Source organism: Trichomycterus rosablanca, chromosome 4 (assembly GCF_030014385.1).
Source record: "Trichomycterus rosablanca isolate fTriRos1 chromosome 4, fTriRos1.hap1, whole genome shotgun sequence".
NCBI lineage: Eukaryota > Metazoa > Chordata > Actinopteri > Siluriformes > Trichomycteridae > Trichomycterus > Trichomycterus rosablanca.
This window is the reverse complement of record NC_085991.1, coordinates 19,464,788-19,488,071: the sequence shown is the minus strand read 5'-3', so window position 1 is coordinate 19,488,071 and position 23,284 is coordinate 19,464,788. Positions and strand designations below refer to the sequence as shown.

The 23,284-nt window shown below is 38.4% G+C and overlaps 1 protein-coding gene and 1 long non-coding RNA gene across 4 annotated transcripts in view; one reads left to right on the top strand and one right to left on the bottom strand.

Annotated features, from left to right (window-relative positions):
* Positions 1–23,284, bottom strand: part of chd8 (chromodomain helicase DNA binding protein 8) — a 109,338-nt gene that overhangs the window by 62,168 nt on the left and 23,886 nt on the right. For all 3 annotated transcript variants that reach the window (XM_062993934.1, XM_062993933.1, XM_062993935.1), the window contains 15 exons: positions 22,317–22,786; positions 20,972–21,086; positions 9,799–9,999; positions 9,432–9,500; positions 9,289–9,344; positions 8,799–8,916; positions 8,593–8,676; positions 8,361–8,498; positions 8,145–8,266; positions 7,752–7,995; positions 6,793–6,969; positions 4,355–4,498; positions 4,166–4,264; positions 3,633–3,792; positions 1,427–1,637 (listed from right to left, as the gene is read on the bottom strand). In XM_062993934.1, coding sequence (XP_062850004.1) covers positions 1,427–1,637; positions 3,633–3,792; positions 4,166–4,264; positions 4,355–4,498; positions 6,793–6,969; positions 7,752–7,995; positions 8,145–8,266; positions 8,361–8,498; positions 8,593–8,676; positions 8,799–8,916; positions 9,289–9,344; positions 9,432–9,500; positions 9,799–9,999; positions 20,972–21,086; positions 22,317–22,786 — 2,408 coding nt within the window. The remainder of the gene's footprint in view (positions 1–1,426; positions 1,638–3,632; positions 3,793–4,165; positions 4,265–4,354; positions 4,499–6,792; positions 6,970–7,751; positions 7,996–8,144; positions 8,267–8,360; positions 8,499–8,592; positions 8,677–8,798; positions 8,917–9,288; positions 9,345–9,431; positions 9,501–9,798; positions 10,000–20,971; positions 21,087–22,316; positions 22,787–23,284) is intronic.
* On the top strand, positions 1,494–5,807 carry LOC134312200 (uncharacterized). Its single transcript, XR_010011513.1, has 3 exons — positions 1,494–1,572; positions 5,548–5,591; positions 5,731–5,807. It is a non-coding gene; the product is annotated as an uncharacterized LOC134312200 (long non-coding RNA).

Here is a 23,284-nt window from a genome sequence, read left to right as displayed (position 1 = left end):
GACCCTCAGTTTACACAGAACATTTTGTTCAGTGATGAGGCAAACTTTTATGTGAATGGTGAAGTTAACAAACAAAACCACCGCTATTGGTCTGACACTAGATAGATCCCTCCAAGACTGTTGGAACACAAAAATTTATGGTATGGTGTGGTATATGGGGTACAAAGATAGTGGGGCCATTCTTCATCAATGGAAACCTCAAGGCCACTGGATATTTGAAATTGCTACATGATGATGTGTTTCCCTCTTTATGCACTGAAGCTGGCACGTTCCCTGAGTTTTTCCAGCAAGATGGTGCACCACCACATTATAGGTGTCAGGTCCGAGCATTCCTAGATGAACAGTTTCCTGGAAAGTGGATTGGTCGTCGTGGGCCAGTTGAATGGCCCCCAAGGTCTCCCGATCTGACCCCCTTAGACTTTTATCTTTGGGGTCATCTGAAGGCAATTGTCTATGCTGTGAAGATACGAGATGTGCAGCACCTGAAACTACGGATACTGGAAGCCTGTGCTAGCATTTCTTCTGCGGTGTTGCTATCAGTGTGTGAAGAGTGGGAGAAGAGGGTTGCATTGACAATCCAACACAATTGGCAGCACTTTGAACACATTTTATAAGTGGTCAGAAACTTGTAAATAACTCATGAAAGAATAAATTTACGTTAAAACCAAGCACACCATTGTTTTTCTTGTGAAATTCTCAATAAGTTTGATGTGTCACATGACCCTCTTCCCATTGGAAAAAAACTAAAAATGGATCCAAAATGGCCGACTTCAAAATGGCCACCAAGGTCACCACCCATCTTGAAAAGTTTTCCCCCTCCCATATACTAATGTGCCACAAACAGGAAGTTAATATCACCAACCATTCCCATTTTATTTAGGTGTATCCATATAAATGGCCCACCCTGTAGATTGTTAATTGTTCTTAAAAACTGTCTACTTTTACATTCATCATATATGCTATGTGTATGTTATATTGACTCTTGATTTGAATTAGACTTTAGTTTAAAGATTTAAAAAATGACTTGGAATATTTTGTGACTTGGAAACAAGAATACAGAGTATTCTTGCCTTGCGCTCAGTGTTTTATGTACCGACAGCAACCATGACCAAGATAAAGCAGTTAATTAAAGCCTTACCCTGATCTATAAGTCACATAATTATCACTTGCTTAAACAAACTTTATTCTATGCCATCATCCTACTGGTTGCCTTAAAAACTGGCTACTGGTTAGAATGTAACCATTGCATTACATTGTAATGCATTGTAATTTAGCTGAAAAAAATATCAGATATTGACAGTGTAAAGCTGGCTTAGGGTAATGCCCAGTTACAGAGAAACACTTGCTTTACACATCTTAAATATATCAATTAGTATACTTGTTTCAAGTGAAAATACATAAAAGCATGTTTAAATTTTCCCTCTACCTTTTGTGTATAAGGTAATCTTCTAGAATGTCGAGACAGCGCACCATCTGAGAGAAGATAAGCACTTTGTGTCCACCAGCCTTCAGGCGAGGAAGCAACTTATCAAGTAGAACCAATTTTCCTGCGGAGCGCACCAAGGCCTGAAGGTGAAAGTCTGGTGCAGAGGAATCATACATCTCCCTTAGTTCAGCCAATATCTTCTCTTCAGCACCTGAACAAATTCACAAATACCAAATTCAAAGAAGCATATTTACATTAGAACTTTAAAATGCCCATACACACATATACACACACAAACAGAAACTCAGCATATATATGTATTTATGTATATTAACACACACATAAATGTCCTGCAAATGCAAAGCAAGCCCAGACCATTACACTACCACCACCATGTTTGACTGTTGGTATGATGTTCTTATGAAATGCGATGTTAGCTTTATGCCCAATGTAACAACCAATTTCTTTAAAAAAATAAATAAATAATAAATAAAATTTCACTTTTGACTTTTCAGTCCACAAAATATCTCAAAAGTCTTGGGCATCATCTAAATGTTTTGGCTAAATTAGCCTTTCTGTTTTTACTTACCAGTGGCTTTAATGCCTAAAAAGACATGTTTTATTTCATCTTCTTTGTTCACAATGTCAAAGACAAGGGAGCTGTCTGAGTAGACCAGAAATGCTATTATCATCAAGCACAAGCAGTTTAAAAGGTACTCTTGATAACATTTTGAACTGTTGAAGCCAGACGTTTGCTACTTATGGAACAGTCAAGAACTTTAAGACAAAAGGAAAATTAATGAAAGTGGTTCAAAAATGTGGCAAAGAAGCCATGTAGAACTTCAGGCTGAGCAGCAGTCATCTGGAGTAATGGATTTAACACGTACTGTATGCCACACAGTGAACAAAAAAGGGCTCTCTGAGTAAAGGCCAAGAGGAACAATACTAAACTTCACCAAAACTTACACAGATAAACCACAAATGTTCCATGGACAGATGAAACCAAACTAGAGCTCTCTGGCAATGGATACTAATGTTATGTTCATAGATGATGAAATTAAGCATATAAAGAAAAGTGTACCCTACCTACAGTGAAACATGCTGGAGGATCCATAATGTTGTGGGGTTGCTTTGCTGCCTCGGCAACTGGAGGCCTTGACTAGAGGCCTTTGATTGTAGAAACAATGCAATCAGAGGATTATCAAAGCATTTTAGAGCGAAATGTGCTCACAAGCGTAAGAAAACTAGGTTTCTGATCTCAATCCAAATAAAAAAAACTTTGGAAAGAGCTGAAATCTTTGCAACATTTAAAAAAAATCTTGAAATGTTTAAAAACAATGTTGCGTAAAGAAAGAGTGGAAGGTATTTGCATATTTCTCCTTCTACATTGCATAATATCATTAAACAATTCAAGGAATATGGTAGAAGTTTAGGTGGAAAGGGCAGGGGTGCAATCCCTCAAAAGGCACTTCATCAAAAAGCACCATTTATAAATAGCTGACATAACCACATGGACAAGGGATTACTTTAGCACTTGTCAAGCACTACAATAAGGAGTTACATTCACAAATGGCATGTAAAATTTTACTGTGCAAAAAAATAAGCCTTATGTACAGAAGTGGCGTCAAGTTCTTTGACATTAGGGATGGACCATCAGGAAGTGGAAACGTGTATTGTGTTCAATTAAATCAGTATTCCAAATCTCTTTTTTTAAAAGATATGGACGTCATGTGCTCCAGACCAAAGACAAAAAGGACCAGCCAAACTGTTATCAGCAACAAGTCCAAAAGCCAGGGTATGTCATGATACGGGTTGTATTAGTGCCCTTGGCAAAGGTAATTTACAGTTTTGTGATGGCAACATAAATGCAGAAAAATATATTGACACTTTAGAGCAACACATTTTGCCTTTATGACATCTTTTCCAGGTTCCAGGTTAAAAACCTGTGATTTTAAACACTGGAATACAAGCAAGAAAACTGCAGGACTGTCCAGTTATAAGAAAATAGCAGGCTTGGCACTTATTTTCTTGTAACAGGTCAGTTTGTTCGAGGTTATCTGAAAAGACCTCTGCCAGTGTTTTATACAGTTTCGAAACCCTGGTATTTGCCAACGTTTTTGGATACATGATAATACCACAATTCTTCTTAGTTTAATTTGTTAAAAGTTAATTTAAAAGGGTCAGTAATAAGCTTTTTGTTAAAAACCTGTGATCAGATAAGGGTGGTTGCAGCATTTGCGAAGCTCCATCATGGTGTTCAGGAGATTGGGCACATTGCTGTTTTGATTGGCTCCCATGCTCAAAAAGCTGAAGTTGCGTTCCAAAATAGCACGGTAGTACTTCTTCTGCACATCAGTCAACTCCACCTAAACAAAAAAATTCCTTAGCATTTTTGCAAACATTTTAATGCTTTTAATTGGATTACTAGAATTACAACATGGGCAATATCTATAAAAATGAAACGTGTCTATTTAGTACAGCACGTAAATTATTTTGCCGTAACATTTCTTAATCAATATACAGACCACTTCACCATCCATACGGTTACTCTAGACTAAATCTAAACTGCTCATGTTTATGCATCCAAAAAGGTTTTTTTTTCTAGCAAATGAAATCCAAGTGTTACCTACTTCTTCAAAAAATGTTTAGGGAGATTTGACAAAATAAAGTCCATAATTAATGTAAAAAATTGTCTTTGTGGGCTCATGAGTGACTAACACAAGAAACTCTTTTGCAAACCTCAATAATGGTCTCCTGCTTTGGTGCCAGGTTCTTCTCAACATCCTCCTTTAATCTACGTAGCATCATAGGTTTCAGAATAGATTGCAGTTTCTGCACCTAAAGGGCAGATCAAAAAATGCAGTAATTATTGTTCAAATTCTGACTTAATTATTTTTCATTTCTAAGCAAATGCATGTATGTGTATACCTGCTCCTCTGTTTTGAGATCACCAAATTCACGAAGAAACTCTGTCTCTGAGGGAAACTGTGAAGGATCTAAGAAATGTAACAGACTGAACAACTCCTCGACTGTGTTTTGCAGTGGTGTGCCTGTAAGCAATACTTTATGCTCCTGTGGAAAATGAAATGGGTTCAGAATTAAGAAAGCTATGTTAAAAGAAATGGAATTTTACAAATATCAAAGGTTGACAGGATCTGCAGATTGTATTATTTATACATAAACAGAACCAAAACACCAAAGTGTGACAGCCAGCCACACATGGTAAGAAGCCCCATGGTCAACTGAGTTGTTAGCTAATAAGCTTTGTGCACTTTAGTTGGCTGAAGTCAGTTCACTTTGGAACACTGGTAATTAAATAACCAAGTAGTAGCTACTTACTATTTAGAGTGTAGTAGCATGAACACCTTTTCAAATCACATTATTTTTTAAAAACACATCTAATCGATTTCTAAACATGCCTTTACTGCAGAGCATGCCCTATTTCTGAACAGGAGTTACTTTAGATCAAGTTCCATTTTAATAACCTACTTTAACCATCCAAGATTCAAGAGTTGTATTGTAATGTGCACAGAAACACTGTACAATGAAATTCTTACTTTGCTTGTCCTCCACATGTCAATTATAAGTATATATACATACAACAGAATTAAACTTACAGAACAGAACTTAGTAGAAAAAAAATTTAAAAATATAAAAAAACCAAACTTTTTTTTATATACAAAGAATAAAAATAGAAATAAACTAAGGCAAAAAAGGAACATAGCAGCAGTCACAGTAAGGTGCAGAAAAACTATGCAATTTTGTGCATAAAGCAGCAGTTATTGTATAAGGTGCAAATTATGCAATGAATCAGCAGTCATTTTAAGGTGCAATTGTGCAGTATGAGGAGATTTAAGGTTCATGAAGTGAGATTTGTATGTAAAAGTCCATGTTTGTTCACAAGCCTGACTGCCTGTGGGTAGAAGCAGTTGGTCAGATGTTCTGGCCTTTACACTTCTGTAGTGTTTGCCTGATGGCAGAAGAGTGAAGAGGTAGTTTTGGGGGTGTGTGCTGTCCTTAATTATGTTGTGGGCTCTTCTAACAACTTGTTTAAACAATATTTTTTCAGTTAACACAAATGACTTAATACAATAATTGAACAATGAAACTGTTTATTACAGCTCCTGTTTCAGAATGTAAAGGTTTGAAGTCTGGTGCTCTTCAGGTAAGTCTAATTTAAGATAACACTGTAACACTACAATTGCCACATATTGTGAGTTTATTTATTTTTGTTTATTTATTACATTTATGTCTGTATTTGTTTATTTACGTATTTGTTATATTTTTACGTGTATCTTTTTAAGGTCAACAAAACAAACTGGCAGCTGGCCACCACTGACCATCCACCTGAGGAACCCATGATTTCTTGTAAATAAATATAAATAAACTAAAATAAAAATTAATTAGGAAATCTCAGTACTTTCTATTGTCTTGGCATATTATTAGTGTTGAAATTACATTGGGGTTGTTGGAAACAGAATTCTCAGCATGGGTCAGAAAACCTCCCTATAGCCTATTATAGGAACTGGTGGAACCTCTAAGCATTCATCGATTTTTTTTTTGTAAAAAGTGTATCTAATACAAACATGATGTGTGGGAGAAACTAGTGACTTCCAGTTTAAAAGAATGAGACATCTAGCAAGGAGAGTAACAAAAGCGATAGTCTAATTACATCTAGGAAGGGCGATGTCTTCAGGTCAGACACCAATGAGAGCTGTAATAGGACTTTACTTTTTCAGATTACACTATACTTACTAATGCACAAGAAAGCTGTCTTTAACAGGTCTTTTTTTTCCCGGTGGAAATTTTTATGCACAGATGAAACCAAAGTTATTTCTTTATTACACTACATATTACTACTACTAACAAGATAGTTATTTGTGGCAAACAATTAGTGTAAACATTAGTGTAAACTAAGTTTACCGACAATGTTGAAAATTAGCCTATTACGCTAACCCACCACTGCTTAGATCTGAGTTCAAATCTCAGCTGTGCCATAGGTTGGGTGGTGATCGAAGCACAACGGATTGGTATTCCTGCCTTGCGCTCAAAGGTTCTGGATGTAAACATAGCCAGTGCTAACCAGAATAAAGTGCTTAAAGAAAATGAAAATACATAAAAATATTTGTTATTGCTGTTGTGTAAGCTGCAAGACTATAGTTATAATAAGTCTAAGGTACATAAGTGTAGGCCACATTATAATGTCATAACATGGACTGCAAGTTGCCAACAGACACTGGTTTGGGAATCCCTGGTCTAAAACAGCAGCAGCACAATCAATAATTTAATCTGCCCGGTAGCTACATTATTTGTACCTAAAATGTGAAAATGCATACTTAATTATGTAACTGTGACCACACACTCACCAAATTTAGCATCTTTAGGCTGTCAAGCAACTTGCAGTTTCGGTTCTTTAGCCGATGAGCTTCATCAATGACTACACAACGCCAGTAGATTTCACGTAGCTCTGGGCAGTCAGACAGAACCATCTCAAATGTTGTGATCAAAGCATCAAATTTGTATGCTCCTGGAATTAGGTGCCCCTTAAAAGTATTAAAAAAATAAATAAATAAAAAAATAATAAAAAGAAAGGATTTAATAACAGACATCCAGGCAATTTTTCAAAACAAATATAAATCTGAAGAAATGATATAATACCAGGAAACAATAAAATGTGTTTAGTGTCACTAAAAACAGTCATTTAAACAGAATAATTATTATTTATTGAACAGAAGTAATTATAGGATATACACAAGGTCCTCTTGCTATTTTGTTTGGAGGAGTCTAATTACCTCATTTGTTTTTCAGTCCTTTGTTCTTGTTGGATATTCTTTTTGGAAATCACAAAGCTGGTCTTGACTGCTCCAGTCCTGAATGTTACCTTGTTGCTTTTGCAGTTTAGCTAGCGAAGCTTTAGATGGGAGCACTGTGCTTCGCTCAATTTCTTTTATTTCTCTGCGTGTTCAGTACCGTAATGGCGATTTAAACCCTAGATTTAAATTGTGATCCGTAAACAGCTTTACATCTGACTTCAGTAAATAAATACTTAGATGTCCATTTCTTGTTAAAACTCTACCGTCTCTATTAATCACACTCAGTTCTGTTCGCCAACACGTTACAGTAAAGCTAGATACACTCACACACGTAAACTGAAACTTACCTTAAAAAATAAAAAATAAAAATAAAATAAAAAAAATACCAGTCCCTTCAAAATAAAAACAACTTTACTGACATCAGGAATGGGGAGTTGAGTGGATCTACCAGGTCCATTTTACCTTTTAGAAATAATTAGATATTACAGCTGGATATTACGATGCACACAAACCTTATCATCTTTACAGTACATCTCATACTGCTGGATCATTTGCCTGCTGGCCAGACTTCCATGATAGACAATAGCGTTCATTTCAGTCCACGTGGAAAATTCTCGTTCCCAGTTGGTGATCGTAGACAGGGGGGCAATTATCAGAAAGGGTCCATGGACCCCAGCAGCAAACATTTCAGACAGTAGAGCTATTGACTGGATTGTCTTACCCAGACCCATCTCGTCTGCCAAAATGCAGTTCTGCCTATAAAGGAAAAATATGATCAATGAGTAAAATCTTATAAAAAAAAACATTTTTTTTTTTTTTTTTAAATAAAAAAAAAGTGTTAGCATGAATCTAAAAGCCTTGTTTTACTCAGTAATTATAAAAACACTCATGTTGTAACTAAGTACCTGTTATACCAGTTGAAGAGAAGCCAGTTGACTCCCTCTAGCTGATACTCTCTTAGTGTGTTTCCACTACGGTATTCATGGGACTGCTCCAGCTTTTTCCAGGCAGTTGCAGGTGGCCGAGTCTAACAGAAATACAATTAAAACACTTGCACAATAACTGTTACACAAAAATAGCTGTATCAGTTGATACATATACAATATAGCATAAAAATTTACAGTTCTTTTAAGTCTGGGTTGGCGACTCTGAATCTTCTTAAACTCTTCCAGCTTTCCTTCATCTACATCTTCCTTTAGTTCCCAGGTGGCATCCTCATAAGGTAGAGAGCACCATTTCACTAGGTAATACACAACTGGCTGTGACAAGTGAGATAAAAGTATTTATATTTGCACAATGTCCAACCCCACTACTACTACTACATAAATTTTCAGTAAGATTTAAGACTTTAACCTCTCCATTTTCTTTGTCCACACTTTTGGATTCATCCAGTATACGGTCCACCTCCACATAGTCTGGATTGAAAGGCTCTTCATCCTTACACATTAACGAAGAGTATTAAAAAAATTAAGCTCTTAAACTGAATGCAAACGACAGCCCTTACCCTCTCAAAAATAAAAATGTGTGTGTGTGAAGGAGAGAAGTTAAATAAAAGCTACCTCCTGGAAGATGTGTCTCATTTGAGCCTGCTTTGCCTTGAATCTTTTAAGCTTTTGGTGGATCCTCTTGTCTTTCTCAAGCTGTTCCAGACTGGCCCACTCACAGTGCAAATATGAGCTAAAGATACCAACAAAAGTGTAAGTGCCAAATGTACACTTAAATATTTTCTAAAACAAAAAAGGTCAGTTTGTTTTGTTTGTTTATTAGGATTTTAACGTCATGTTTTACACTTTTGGTTACATTCATGACAGGAACAGGCAGTTACTCATTACACAAGGTTTATCAGGTTACACAAGGTTATATCGAACACAGTCCTGGACAATTTAGTATCTCCAATTCACCTCACTTGCATGTCTTTGGACTGTGGGAGGAAACCGGAGCACCCGGAGTAAACACACGCAGGCACGGGGAGAAAATGCAAATTCCACACAGAAAGGACCCGGACCGCCCCACCTGGGGATCGAACCCAGGAAAAAGGTCAGTACTTACTAGTTTTTGTATTTCACAAAATATTCCTCCACAGTGGTATACTGGCCTGGACATATCTATAATACAGAATATTTGGATTATTGGGTGTTTATTAAAAGGCAAGGCTTTTATTCTCATTAGATGCTCAATATGTGCCAACCAACCTCTTTTTTGGCAAGGCGAATGGCCAAAACTTTATCCACAATGGCTGCATCCTCTTCACTTGGGTTTTCCTGATTTAAATAACAGATTTATTCTTTAACTTTATAGTCAATATTTATTAAGAATTGATTTCTGATTTATTTCACAAAGCACCTAAATGCCTTAAATTACTTTGGAGTAGTATTCCATGCAGAACAAGACAAGACTTTTAATTGCAACAATTTTAGCACAATTTGACAACAGTATTTAACATCGGGGATTTTGAAATGAGAAAATGAAATAAGGAAATAAAACAGGATTGGGTAACACTAGCAATAATTTTACAGCAAAGAACATTGCGTTTGTTTCGATCTGAGCTCTAAAATTTACCACAAAAAACTGCATGCTAGAGAGGCCATCCCCATCCATCTCTTGAAGCTGAACCCCTGTAGACTGATTGTGTCCTCCAGACATGGCTGCAATGGTGGTTATATTCACATCTTCACTTGGCTCATCTTCATCATCTGTGATTTTAATGTCTAAATCTTCTGTGTATTTTTTTCTTTTCACTTGACGATTAGAACGTCTCATCTGATGGGGGAGCAAACATAACCAACATAAAATGTAAAGAGCTCAATTAAATCAATTCTTTTTTATATTATTTTGACCATGTTTAGGATAAAGCATCACTAAAATTAATGCATAGTACTAGTAGTAATAAGCAAGATTAATTATTATAACTGGTGGTGGCTGAGGGTTCAAGTCCCACCACTGCCAATCTCCCATTTTTGCCCTCCAGCAGGGCCCTTAACCTCTAAATAAGTAGGTATTTTTGTATTAATTGTAAGAAGCTTTTAATAAAATCATCTTTTAACTTAAATAAATACATTGGTGGTGTCAACAATAGGTTAATCAGCAGTATCAAAATTAGACTTTTATAAGTCGATAATTAATAACTTAATCATTGCAGTGGAAGGTCCACGGTCATCTGGAAACACTGTACACGAGGAACAAACACACCTTTAACTGAGTGCCAAGCCATTGCAGAGCACCATATCCTCACCTATTTAATGGCTCCTTTGCCATGCAGGCCCTTAATGACATTAAATATAAAAACATTCACACATGTAAATTAATATTTCAAAATTCACAAAAAAAAAAAAAAAAAAAAAAAAAAAAAAAAAAAAAAAGTTTGTATAATATTTCAATTAAGGAACAAAAAAGGTATTCAACACAAATATTACAAAAATCACAGGCTTCAAAAGGAAGAAGGGGGTTTGGTGTGAGCAAACCAGTTTAACCACTTCATTAGGTTTGATTGCCCTGCGGTAGTTATCACCTCAAACCCCCTCCACCAGTCAATGACAACTACATAGCTATCACCGTTGATTCCACATCATCAACCACAACATCTTTTGATATTGTTCACCCCCTAACCATAACTGCAAATCAAGTGAGAAGAGAACTGGCTTCGACACAGCAAGGCCGCTGGCCCAGAGAGGGTGTGGCCAAAAATGCTCAAAGCATGAGCTGCTGAACTCGAGGAGGCACACCAATACATATTTAAACTAAGCCTGTGACTGGGGAGAGTTGCCATGTCCCAGTTCCCAAGAAGGCCCAGCATGCCAAACAACTACAGACCAGTTACACTGACACTGAAAATTATAAAGAGCATATTTGAGTGACTGCTGCTCCATCACCTCAGACCACAGATTTATTACGCACTTGACCACTACAGTTCGCTTACGAGGAAAAGGTGGGGGTGGAAGATGCCATCCTCTATATGCTACACAGGGCCTACTCTCATGTCATGTCACATGCACAAGCTTCCAGAAAACACTGCAGTTGTGGGGAGGGGGGCAGGATGTGGCGTCCTCTTCTATGCTGTGATGTGTTGGGGAGGCAGCATGAAGAAGAGCGACACTACACGGCTGAACAGGCTGGTGAGGAAAGCTGGCTCTGAGGTTGGCACAAAACTAAACAATTTTATGCAGGTGGCTGAGTAATGGACACTTAATAAGCTTATATCCCTCATGAATAACACACATCACCCTCTAAACATTAATCACCAGACGAGGAGTGTGTTCAGTGACAGAATGCTGTCTCTGTTCTGCTCAAGACAGGCTAAGAAAGTGTTTTGCATTTTTGCATTTGTATTAGTTCTCCTTTCTTTCTTCTCCTCGATCTATCCATCCTGTACATTTAACAGGTGAGGCCAATTAGCAGCAATGACTGAAACGATAATGTTTTACATATATGTTGAAAAAATTGAGCCCACTACTCTATGCAGAACTACTTTAAATTAAACACTGCTTGGTTTTCAGGCATTTATTGCTAGTAGGTCTTGTCAAAACATTAATATTGGGTTTAGGGCAGGACTTGAAATAAGCCAATTCATTGTCGTACCACTCATCTGTTTTTGAGATGCTGGTTGTATCAGACATTGTAAGTGTCAGACTGTGAGCCGGAGTTAGCACGGACATGACTTAGGGTAATTTGTTTGGCTTCTGTGTTAAGCTTGAAAAGGATTAAAATATTCAAAACTTTTTTTTTACATTTGACAATTACTTGTACATTGTGGTATAACTTTTCTAAAATTTATTTTAATAAAAAGGAACAAAGTTTTTCTTACACCCCCCCCATCATAACAATGTGTGATAATCTAAAATTATTTGTTGTGAAAAATACAAAATGCCTAAAAATGAATGTGTTTACCACACAAAAGTCCTCCAGTAGGTGGTCACTGATTTGCAGAATCAAAGCCAAAATGGCCCTGTATAATTGGCAGTGTGTGCAGGCACATTTGAAGGATTAAAACAGTTATGTGAGAGAGCAAAACAAGCACAAAATATTTTACATATCAGTAACAAAAGCTGTGTGCAAAAACCCATCCTTTAATCATAATTAGCATAATAAAACAGACACACCATTGATAGTGCACAAATGTAATACCTAGTACAGTATATAAATTAAGACAAGAAGCACTGGCTACCTCTGCCAAACTTTCAGCAGGGCAATGATCCAGAAGCACACAAACCTGGCTTAAAGAGGACAATCTTTTGCAATGGCAACCCGTTTCCTGACCTAAAACACTTTAAAAACTGTGAGGTAGGCTTAGGAGGATCGCTGATTATTTTTACAATGCTGTCTGTTCATCCCCAATTGAGTTACAATTGTAAAATGCCCTCTAGTGGCCAATCAAAACAGTAGCATGTTTACATATAATGTGGCTTATTTATTGTCCCGGGAGGTAAAAACAGCTAAAGAAAATGCAAATTAACTAAACGTTTGTGGCCAGAATAATCTATACATAAATTGCTTTACTAATTTATTATTTTTTTATTTAGAATGTGACATGTACACAGCTGAGTCACATTATTATGACTACTTCCTACTTTCGATGGCACCAGCGCATAGTTCATGAAGACAAGCTGAGTTTTTTTTGTTTGTTTGTGTTTATTGCCATTCCAGCTCAATTGGGCTATGAACATGGCATTAAAGGTGGGTTCAAAACCAAGTTTAAGCTAAGTAAAAGTTAATGTACTGTATTTGGCTTTTAATCTTTAGGTAATTCAACACATTCAGGATATTTTGTGGGTTATTGCTTTCGAAGAGGTCTTTCATATTTGTGTCTCTAAAATATTTTTCTAGTATCTTCGATGGCTTGGCATTCTGTCAGAATATGTTTTATTGACAATTGTGATCCACAGTACTGGCAGTTTGGCGCATCTTCCCCCAAGAGAAGGTGTTTAGACAAGCTGAGTAAACTACAAATACAGTTTTAAAAATGATACACAGATTGGCCATATTTAAAAAAGTAACAGTACCCTTTAGTACCTTATGCCAAGTTCACACTACATGACTTTCCAAGTCGTCAGGTCGCTGTACAGTTCACACTACACGACTGAATCTTTTGCACTCGGGAGTCTTTCAGTCGGTGTGTATTTCACACTACACGACTAATCGGGAATAAGGGGGTTTTACACTACACGATCTATCACCAACTGGAATCACAGGCGAGCTTCTCTGGTCTCCCAAACTAGGTTTTTTTTTTTTTTTTTTACAAAAACACATGTGAGAAGTGACTAGGGGTTTAATGCAGGGTATCTGCAGGTATTGGGAAATTAAATTTAAGACTTTTTAAGACTTTTTAATACCACTCAGACAAATTAAAACCACTGTCGCAGTAACAAAGCAGCAAAAAGCACACATCAACATTATGTTTACAGGCTTTATTGTAAGCATGCGAGTGCTGTATTTTCTGTTTAACCAATATTTTATTATTTAAACTTAAATGAAAAGTTTTGTATAAACCAAAACCATTTATACTTATATTTTGTATAAACCAGAACCGTCTGTACACTGAAAACGGGGTCTCAATTTTCTCTAATATTTCAAATACATACACTACATTGCCAAAAGTATTCACTCCAAGCACCTTGGCATGCAGACTGCTTTTACAAACATTTGTGAAAGAATGGGTCGCTCTCAGGAGCTCAGTGAATTCCAGCATGGTACCGTGATAGGATGACACCTGTGCAACAACTCCAGTCATGAAATTTCCTCACTACTAAATATTCCAATATAACCAAACTGGGCTTACATTTCAAGCTTAAAAAACCCAATTAGAAACACAAAAATAATTAAATTGCAGCATTTAGGGTATTTAAATGGCAGCTGTAGCCTAGTGGTTAAGGTACTGGACTAGTAATCAGAGGGTTGCCGGTTCAAGCCTCACCTCTGCCAGGTTGCAACTGTTGGGTCCTTGAGCAAGGGCCTTAACCCTCAATTGCTCAAACTGTATACTGTAACTGTACTGTAAGTCGCTTTGGATAAAGGCATCTGCTAAATGCAGAAAATGTAAAATGTTTAAATTGCAAACATAAGTTTGCATTTAAAAAACACGTTCTCTGACTTCACTCGATTTCTCAGCTCGGGAATAATCTGTCCTGTTACATGTTAGCATAATTAAACAAGTTTATTTCTTAATTATTTGTCATTATACTAAGAGCACTGCTTATTTTTTGCATGTTCTATCTGTAGCTCTGTTACGGCTCTCTCGGTGTGCGCGCGCGCGCGTCTCTTGCTCGCTCTTTATTATGACTCATTATGACTGATTGATTCCCTCTACTGATGTGAAGCTGAATGGGTGGATTCCAGTCGATAAGAACTGCGCAAAACTAAAAAATACACATAGCGGCTCCTAGAGGCGCGACTCGGTTTATTTCGTTCATTTTAAAGAGCCGTTTAATATAATTGAATCGTTCGCGAACGACCCATCACCACTGTCTCTTCGGGGGACGGGTCACACACGAAAACAGACTGGCAGATCGCAGTCACACACACTAGCTGTCTGTTGCGAACAAGCTCCTTGAGCCAACTATTTTTTACGTGAACAATGGGAGCCGACTCCCATCCAAGGGCCGTTACTTTCTTTATTTCCTTTTGTAACTTAAAACAAGGCAGAATGTTAGGGTGGTGATCTCCGCGGCATGGCAGGCACTCCACAGGCAGAAGTGGTAAAATTGAAGAGCCGTTTTGGAGCAGAAAGAGCCGACTCTTCTCGATATGCTGAGCCAAATGGCTCACCAAAAAGAGCCGGAATTTGCATCACTCTTACACACAGGCGCAAGCAAGGTGCAGGCGGAGCAGTTTTCATTTCAGGCTCTGCGACTTTTTTATTTCTCTAATAAGCGAACTATTCGGTCAGATACCTATTTGTAGTGAAAGGAATACTGTTACGATTTCAAGCATTTTCAAGCACTTTACCCAAAATTCCAGCACTTTTCAAACCTGGAAAATGACGCACGCTGAGACGCTAGCCTAGTTATTTGTTTGTAGCCTTTAGCTAAATAACTTTTTATATACGTATGTTTTAAACATATAATTTATACGTTAATCTTCCGTGTGTTGTTGATTTAGTTTTATTTTGTTTATCGTAAAAAAGCGCTTGTGTTTACTAACGTAAATTCGTGCTGTGTTGGAAACTAGGAAACTTCTGCTACCGGCATCCGAACGAAGCCGGTTTTGTTTGTTTTTGTACTTCAGCGCATAAACATCTTAATTATCCAGAATTAAAACCGTTTTTGGTCCGCACGAAGCGCGTTTGTGTTTGGTTGTGTTCTGTATTTCAGCTCTTAAAACACCTCTGTTTTGTGGGGAGTTATAACCGTTTCTGTTCGTAGGAAGCGCGTTTATTTGTTTAGTACACCAGCGCATAACACCGTTCTCCTTTAGAATTACAGCCGCTTTTGTCCGAACGAAGCGCGTTTGTGTTGGTTTGGTTGGTGGTTTTTGTATTCCAGCTTATCATCGCCTGTTTCATCCGGAATTAAAGCCGTTCTTCTGTGACTACCAGCAGAAGCGCCGGTGAATCCAACATAAACATCATCTCCAACTCATCTTGTAAAGCTAAGTACATTTCTCTGTTATTATGGCCCCAGCAGGAGCATTATATCCATGTTCCGAGTGTAACATGTTCAGTTATTCCTTCTCCGTGTTTAGTGATAACTTTACATGTGTAGAGCCCCTGCTTACATTAATCAATGCATCCCTTAGCCTTGGGTACGTACCTAAATTGTTTAAAAGTGCTGTTATTAAACCCCTGATTAAAAAACCTAATCTTGATCCACATGTACTAGCTAATTATAGGCCAATTTCAAACCTTCCTTTTGTCTCAAAGATATTAGAAAAAGTCGTTTCCAAACAGCTATGTTCTTATTTGAATGAAAATTGTATTCATGAAAAATTTCAATCAGGATTTAGACCCAACCATAGTACCGAAACCGCATTAATTAGAGTAGTTAACGAGTTGTTAATGTCTTCTGATAATGGATGTGTCTCTTTTCTTGTTCTATTAGATCTTAGCGCAGCGTTTGATACGGTCGATCATAACATTTTACTGGAGAGGCTAGAAAATACAGTAGGTGTTAAAGGACTCGCACTCTCTTGGTTTAATTCCTATTTGACTGACCGCTCTCAATTCGTTTATGTAAATAATAAATGCTCGGAAACTACAAAAGTAAAGTATGGTGTTCCACAGGGGTCGGTACTGGGACCGCTATTATTTACACTCTATATGCTTCCACTAGGTGAAATTATTCATAAACATGGCATAAACTTTCACTGCTATGCAGATGACACACAGCTGTATATATCAGCCAAACCAAATGATACTGACACAATCAGTAAGATAGAAGATTGTGTAAACGACATAAAAAACTGGATGTCGTGTAATTTTCTTTTACTTAATTCAGATAAAACTGAGGTTTTACTTGTTGGCTCTAAAGCTGCAAGAGACAAGTTGTCTAACCTGGTGCTAAACTTAAACACGTTCTCTGTTACTCCCAGCCCAGATGTAAAAAACTTAGGTGTCACACTAGATTCAGATCTCTCATTTGATACACACGTTAATAATATTACTAGAGTTGCTTTCTATCATTTGCGTAACATTTCTAAAATAAGAAATATACTATCTGTTAATGACGCCGAAAAACTGATCCATGCGTTTATAACTTCTCGGTTAGATTATTGTAATGCTCTTCTAACTGAATGCTCTGTTAGATCCTTAAACAAACTCCAATTAGTTCAAAATGCAGCAGCTCAAGTGCTAGAACTAAAAAATGTGACCATATTACTCCTGTTCTATCATCTCTACACTGGCTGCCAGTTAAATTTCGCATTGATTACAAAATACTTTTACTAACTTATAAAGCGCTACATGGTCTGGCTCCACAGTATCTGAGTGAACTTATTAATCACTACAGCCCAGCGCGTCCACATCGTTCACAAGATGCAGGGTTACTTATAGTTCCTAAAATTAAAAAGATCACGGCTGGTGGAAGAGCGTTTTCTTACAAAGCTCCACAACTCTGGAATAATCTTCCTGCCTCTATTCGGGATTCGGACACAGTCTCAATGTTTAAGTCTAGACTGAAAACATATTTATTTTCTCAGGCTTTTGATTAGTATAGACAAAGGCGCAGAGCTTGGGGGTTCTTGGTCATAGAAACTTGTGGTGATCAGGGATGTTGGGTTGCTGTCGTTCTGCCTCTCTTGTCCGATCACTCAGGTTTGATGACGGTGGGGAGATGGGCGCTGATGTCCTGTGAAAGCCTTCATGACCTTGTTACCTGCTTGCTCTCCCTTTTAGTTATGCTGTAATAATTAGGGCTGCCGGAGTCTAAAACTCTCTGTAAAACTGTTTGTCAACTAGCATTGTACATTATTAACTACATTCTCTGTTGTTTTACCCCGAGGGCATTCTGATGGAAACCTGTTTACCCGCCGAGGTTAAGGATTAAAGTCGAGACTGCCGGGACAACGATGCTGCTCCTGTCAGATGTGACGGGTCTGGAGTAATTGCAACGACAAGAAATCACTACAGACTTTATTGAAGACTAGAGCGAATAACAACTCTATTATTATTTAATTGTTTATTTATCTATTTATTACCAGTTATAACTTTTAGATCATTTAATTCTGTGTTTGTATGATTTGTGTAAATCGTGTATTTATTTAAAGTATCCTCCAGGCCACCCAAGAAGGATGGGCCCTGCTGAGTCTGGTTCCTCTCAAGGTTTCTTCCTGTAATTTTCAGGGAGTTTTTCCTTGCCACAGTCGCCCTCGGCTTGCTCAACAGGGGTTTTTGTATCTGTTGGTCCTGGATTTTGTAAAGTTGCTTTGAGACAATGTATATTGTAAAAAGCACTATATAAATAAAGTTGACTTGGAAAATACGACATGAAAATTCAAGCATTTTCAAGGATTTCAAGCACCCGTACGAACCCTGTTATTAAATGTACACTTCCCCATGGCAGCAGTGGCGTTTAGCAAGTAATGAGCGTAAGGTTACCTCAAATTAGCGCCCCTCGGAACCATTAAGACTGCCGTTGGTTCTGCTTAGTTCAGTCCGCCGTTTAAACAGTTAAACAATTTGCATACGAAATCTGGAAATTACGAGATACAATCCGCGAAAATAAAACCTAAATTATATTTACACTCTGTGGCATTTTTAAGACCAGTGGCAAATGAATTTAAGACTTTTTAAGACAAATTAAGGCCTTTTTTTAAGATAAACGAACTTAAGACTTTTTAAGGATCCGCGGACACCCTGTAATGATACCACGTCCAAACATGCACATCAACAAGTAGCGAGCGATCAAAGTGTTTGTGCGCTGATGTGCAGCGTAAAATCAAGGAGGAAAAATTAATGAATTTGAGTGGATTTGGCAACACGAACAGCATGGATTGTTCTATAGTGAGCTGGAGGTTAATAAATATTTTTGCAATGCAGTGTTGGTGTTATGTTTTGTAGAGAACGATCAAGTCAGAAATACTGTAAAACGTGTGTGTGCCGGTGTATTCTGATATAAACTATATTATGCCCCTGTCCCACCTGTTTACACTCCTCTCCTGCATTTCCCCTCACACCGTATCTTGTGTTCTCATTGGCTGTTCGACATAGCACTCACTGCCAGACGCACAACTCATATCAGATATCTGACATGCTAGAAATCTCGATCCGGTTGCCGAGTGCTCGGCGAGCTGGTCAGATCGAGTTGTTGAGTAGTTCACACATAGCGATTGAGAGCCGAGTTTTGATCGCCAAGCAAACACCGAGTTGCTCCCGAGCCGGCAAATCTAGCGCCGACCAGTCGCCGAGCGAAAATCAGGGCAAAAATCGTGATTGCTGTCTTAAGGTTTACAGTGGGGCAAAAAAGTATTTAGTCAGCCACTGATTGTGCAAGTTCTCCTACTTAGAAAGATGAGAGAGGTCTGTAATTTTCATCATAGGTACACTTCAACTATAAGAGACAAAATGAGAAAAAACGAGATTTTTTTTTTATTATGAACCGGTGGCACACGAGACTGGCGGAGGACGCGGCAGGCATCCGCAATTGAGCTGTGGTCCACTAAGGGGAGGGGCGCATGGCGAAAGCCGTGCTTGGCATCCGTGCTCGAGCCGTGCCTTATCCAGGGGAGGGGGGCGTGGCGGAAGCAGCGCTTGGTACACGCGACCGAGTGCTGTGCCACCAAGGGGAGGGGGGGGCGCAAGTCGTGCTCAGCACACGAAGGCGGGCGCATGCCTAAAAAGGTTGAAAACCCCTGCTCTAGAGCAGTGATGTTTTGGGGCTGTCGCTGGGCAACACGGACTTTCAACTCCCTCCACAAATTTTCTATGGGGTTGAGGTCTGGAGACTGGCTAGGCCACTCCAGGACCTTGAAATGCTTTTTACGGAGCCACTCCTTCGTTGCCCGAGCGGTGTGTTTGGGATCATTGTCATACTGGAAGACCCAGCCACGTTCCATCTTCAATGCTCTCACTGATGGAAGGAGGTTTTGGCTTAAAATCTCACAATACATGGCCCCGTTCATTCTTCCCTTAACACGGATCAGTCGTCCTGTCCCCTTTGCAGAAAAACAGCCCCAAAGCATGATGTTTCCACCCCCATGCTTCACAGTAGGTATGGTGTACTTGGGATGCAACTCAGCCTCCAAACACGACGAGTTGAGTTTTTACCAAAAAGTTCCATTTTGGTTTCATCTAACCACATGATATTCTCCCAATCCTCTTCTGGATCATCCATATGCTCTCTGGCAAACTTCAGACAGGCCTGGACATGTACTGGCTTAAGCAGGGGGACACGCCTGGCACTGCAGAATTTGAGTCCCTCTCGGCGTAGTGTGTTACTGATGGTAGCCTTTGTTACTCTGGTCCCAGCTCTCTGCAGGTCATTCATCAGGTCCCTCCGTGTAGTTCTGTGATTTTTGCTCACCGTTCTCATGATCATTTTGACCCCACGGGATGAGATCTTGACCCCAAGGGAGATTATCAATGGTCTTGTATGTCTTCCATTTTCTTACAATTGCTCCCACAGTCGATTTATTCACACCAACCTGCTTGCCTATTGTAGATTCACTCTTCCCAGTCTGGTGCAGGTCTACAATTTTCTTCCTGGTGTCCTTCGACAGCTCTTTGGTCTTGGCCATGGTTGAGTTTGGAGTCTGACTGTTTGAGGCTGTGGACAGGTGTCTTTTATACAGATAACGAGGTCAAACAGGTGCCATTAATACAGGTAACGAGTGGAGGACAGAAGAGCTTCTTAAAGAAGAAGTTACAGGTCTGTGAGAGCCAGAAATCTTGCTTGTTTGTGGGTGACCAAATACTTATTTTCCACCATAATTTACAAATAAATTCTTAAAAAATCCTACAATGTGATTTGAAGTGTACCTATGATGAAAATTACAGACCTCTCTCATCTTTCTAAGTAGGAGAACTTGCACAATCAGTTGCTGACTAAATACTTTTTGGCCCCACTGTATATAGAGCTGATGTTGAGTCAGCTAACCAGCTAAAGTTGTAAAAAAAAGAAAAAAAAAAGCAAGCTTTAGTTTTGTATTCATACTTTAAATATTCTGGCAAGTGTGTGTAAGCAAATGTAGTATATTGCCAGTAAGCAATGCAACTGGCGAGGGCTCGAACCACAAAATCAATCTCAGAGCTGTTTCTTTGCACACAATGCAAAATACTACATAACGAAAGAAAAAAAAACTGTGTTACCTGTGACAGGTCTTCATCTTGTGTGTTAGGTGTGGTAGAAGGGTTTAGCTCTTCATCTGAATGGTCTGAAGATGCATTTCTCTTTCTTTTTTTTCCAGAGACTAGAGTGATGGTGCTAGAGAAAGCAAAAATAAACAAGATATTTTAAATTCCACTTGAGTACTATAACTTCGATACTTTAATTCCTTTCTTTGTGTGCCTCCAACATCCTATTTTAAAATAGTTTGAGATAACAGATTTACATGAGGGTGCTAAATTAGATACTATATCACTTGTCTCACTTGTTTTTCTTTTTGAAACCTGTTATATTTTCTTTATTTTATTTGATTCACTTTACTGGCTGCTTCTTTTTGTACAGCAAAATACTATGTGTAAACTGGAGAGTAAAACATAGGCAGCTCAGATTTGTTTGGTGGCTTGAGACCATCCATTTTTCTCTTGATCACATTCCAGAGCTTTTCAACAGTTTTTAGGTCTAGAGAATGAACAGCACAGCACAGCATAACCTTATACCGTGGATTTAAAAAATGGCCCCAAAGCATAATGCTGCCACCACCATGTTTCACCGTGGGTATGTTATTTTTTGGTGACAAGAAGTGTTGTTTTTGCACCAAACATAACTAAGAAATACAGCCAAAGAGTGCAGGCCTTGGTTTCATCAGACCATAACACATTTTCCCACATCACAGCAAACTCAGTGAAAGTTTTTGCAAAATGTAGCTGGGCTTGAACGTTTTTCTAGGAAAAAGCTTCCATCTTTTGCCACCCCACCCCACAGCTTAGGCATATGAAGAATACAGAAGATGGTATTATGGTAGTACATATCACATGTAGTACATAACCAGTACTTCCAAGAAATTCCTGCAGCATCTTTAGTAGTGTTGTAGGCCTCTTGGCAGCTTTACAGCCCTGTTTTTTTTTTTTTTTTTTTTTTTGTCTTTATCAGTTCTGGGGATGTCCAGTTCTTGGTAATGTCACTGTTGTGCCAAATTTTATCCATTATGCTATATGTAATGCCCTAGAAATTTTTACGATTCGTTTGACTGATGCATTTCATGCCTGTTGCTCCAAGATGCAAATAAGTAAAAATCATATTAGAACAGCTGAACTTCATATGCCATTAATTTGAGTCACCTGATGGCAGGTGTCAATGAGTACTATTATCCTGTTTACAAAAGGATTTGGACACCGCATCGTTTTAGTTTTGTATTTTTCCAGAACAATTTCAGTTTGTTTTTCAATTGTATTATACATTACTTTAAAGTAAAAATCTGAAATTTATCCTGGTCTGGTTTTCACACCACAACAACCTGTCATGTATGTAAAAACTGATAAATTTACTTACTTGGACTTTGTTTTGCCTTTACTCTTTGTGCCACCCCCTCCTGCTCCTCCAGCCACCACAGCTCCAACACACTTCACCTTCACCTTTTTTTCCTCAACCACAGATTTAGTGGTTGTTGTACCCATAGGAAGGCTCCTCTTTTTGCTTCCGGACACAGCTTTCTTGACTCCAACTGGAGTTGCACCACTTTCTATGTCAGCGATTTGACCATCAGGCAATTCATCATGGTTTAGAACCCGTGGAATGTTCCTCTCACCACGGGCTTTAGCGCGAGCAATAGCCTCAGCCACAATTCGATTGGCTTTTTCTTGTTTGCACAAGGTCTCCACTTTCCGCAAAGGTTCATGACCCTTGGCCACACGCACACCCAGCAAGGCAGCTGTAGTGGTGGAGTTGGCAGAAGACCCAGCTGAGGTATTGATGACCTTCAATACAGAAATGGTACTCCCAGGACTGGAAGCTGAGCTCGTCTTAAAAAAATTTAAACAAAGTAAGTCATGTTGTAGTGCATTTGAATATTATTTATAAAGGATGAACTGGTTATATCAAACACAGTCCTGGACAATTTTGTATCTTCAATTCACCTCACTTGCATGTCTTTGTACTGTGGGAGAAAACCGGAGCTCCCGGAGGAAACCCACACAGACACGGGGAGAACATGCAAACTCCACAAAGAAAGGACCCGGACCACCCCACCTGGGGATTGAACTCAGGACCTTCTTGCTGTGAGGCGACAGTGCTGATAAACTGTATATAATTAACTGTTTTACTGTAATCACTGTATTTTCACAGTTAAAAACTGTAGATATTTTCTTTTTTTCATGCACAAATCCTTGTCTAAAGTTGTGAGTGAATACTTTCAGATGATTCTGGCTTAATATTTTTGGCTGGAGCACCTTTACCCTTCCAGCATTTAAACTGAGGTGCTTAGAAGTTTAAACAGCACTGCTGTACCTGTGACAATTATA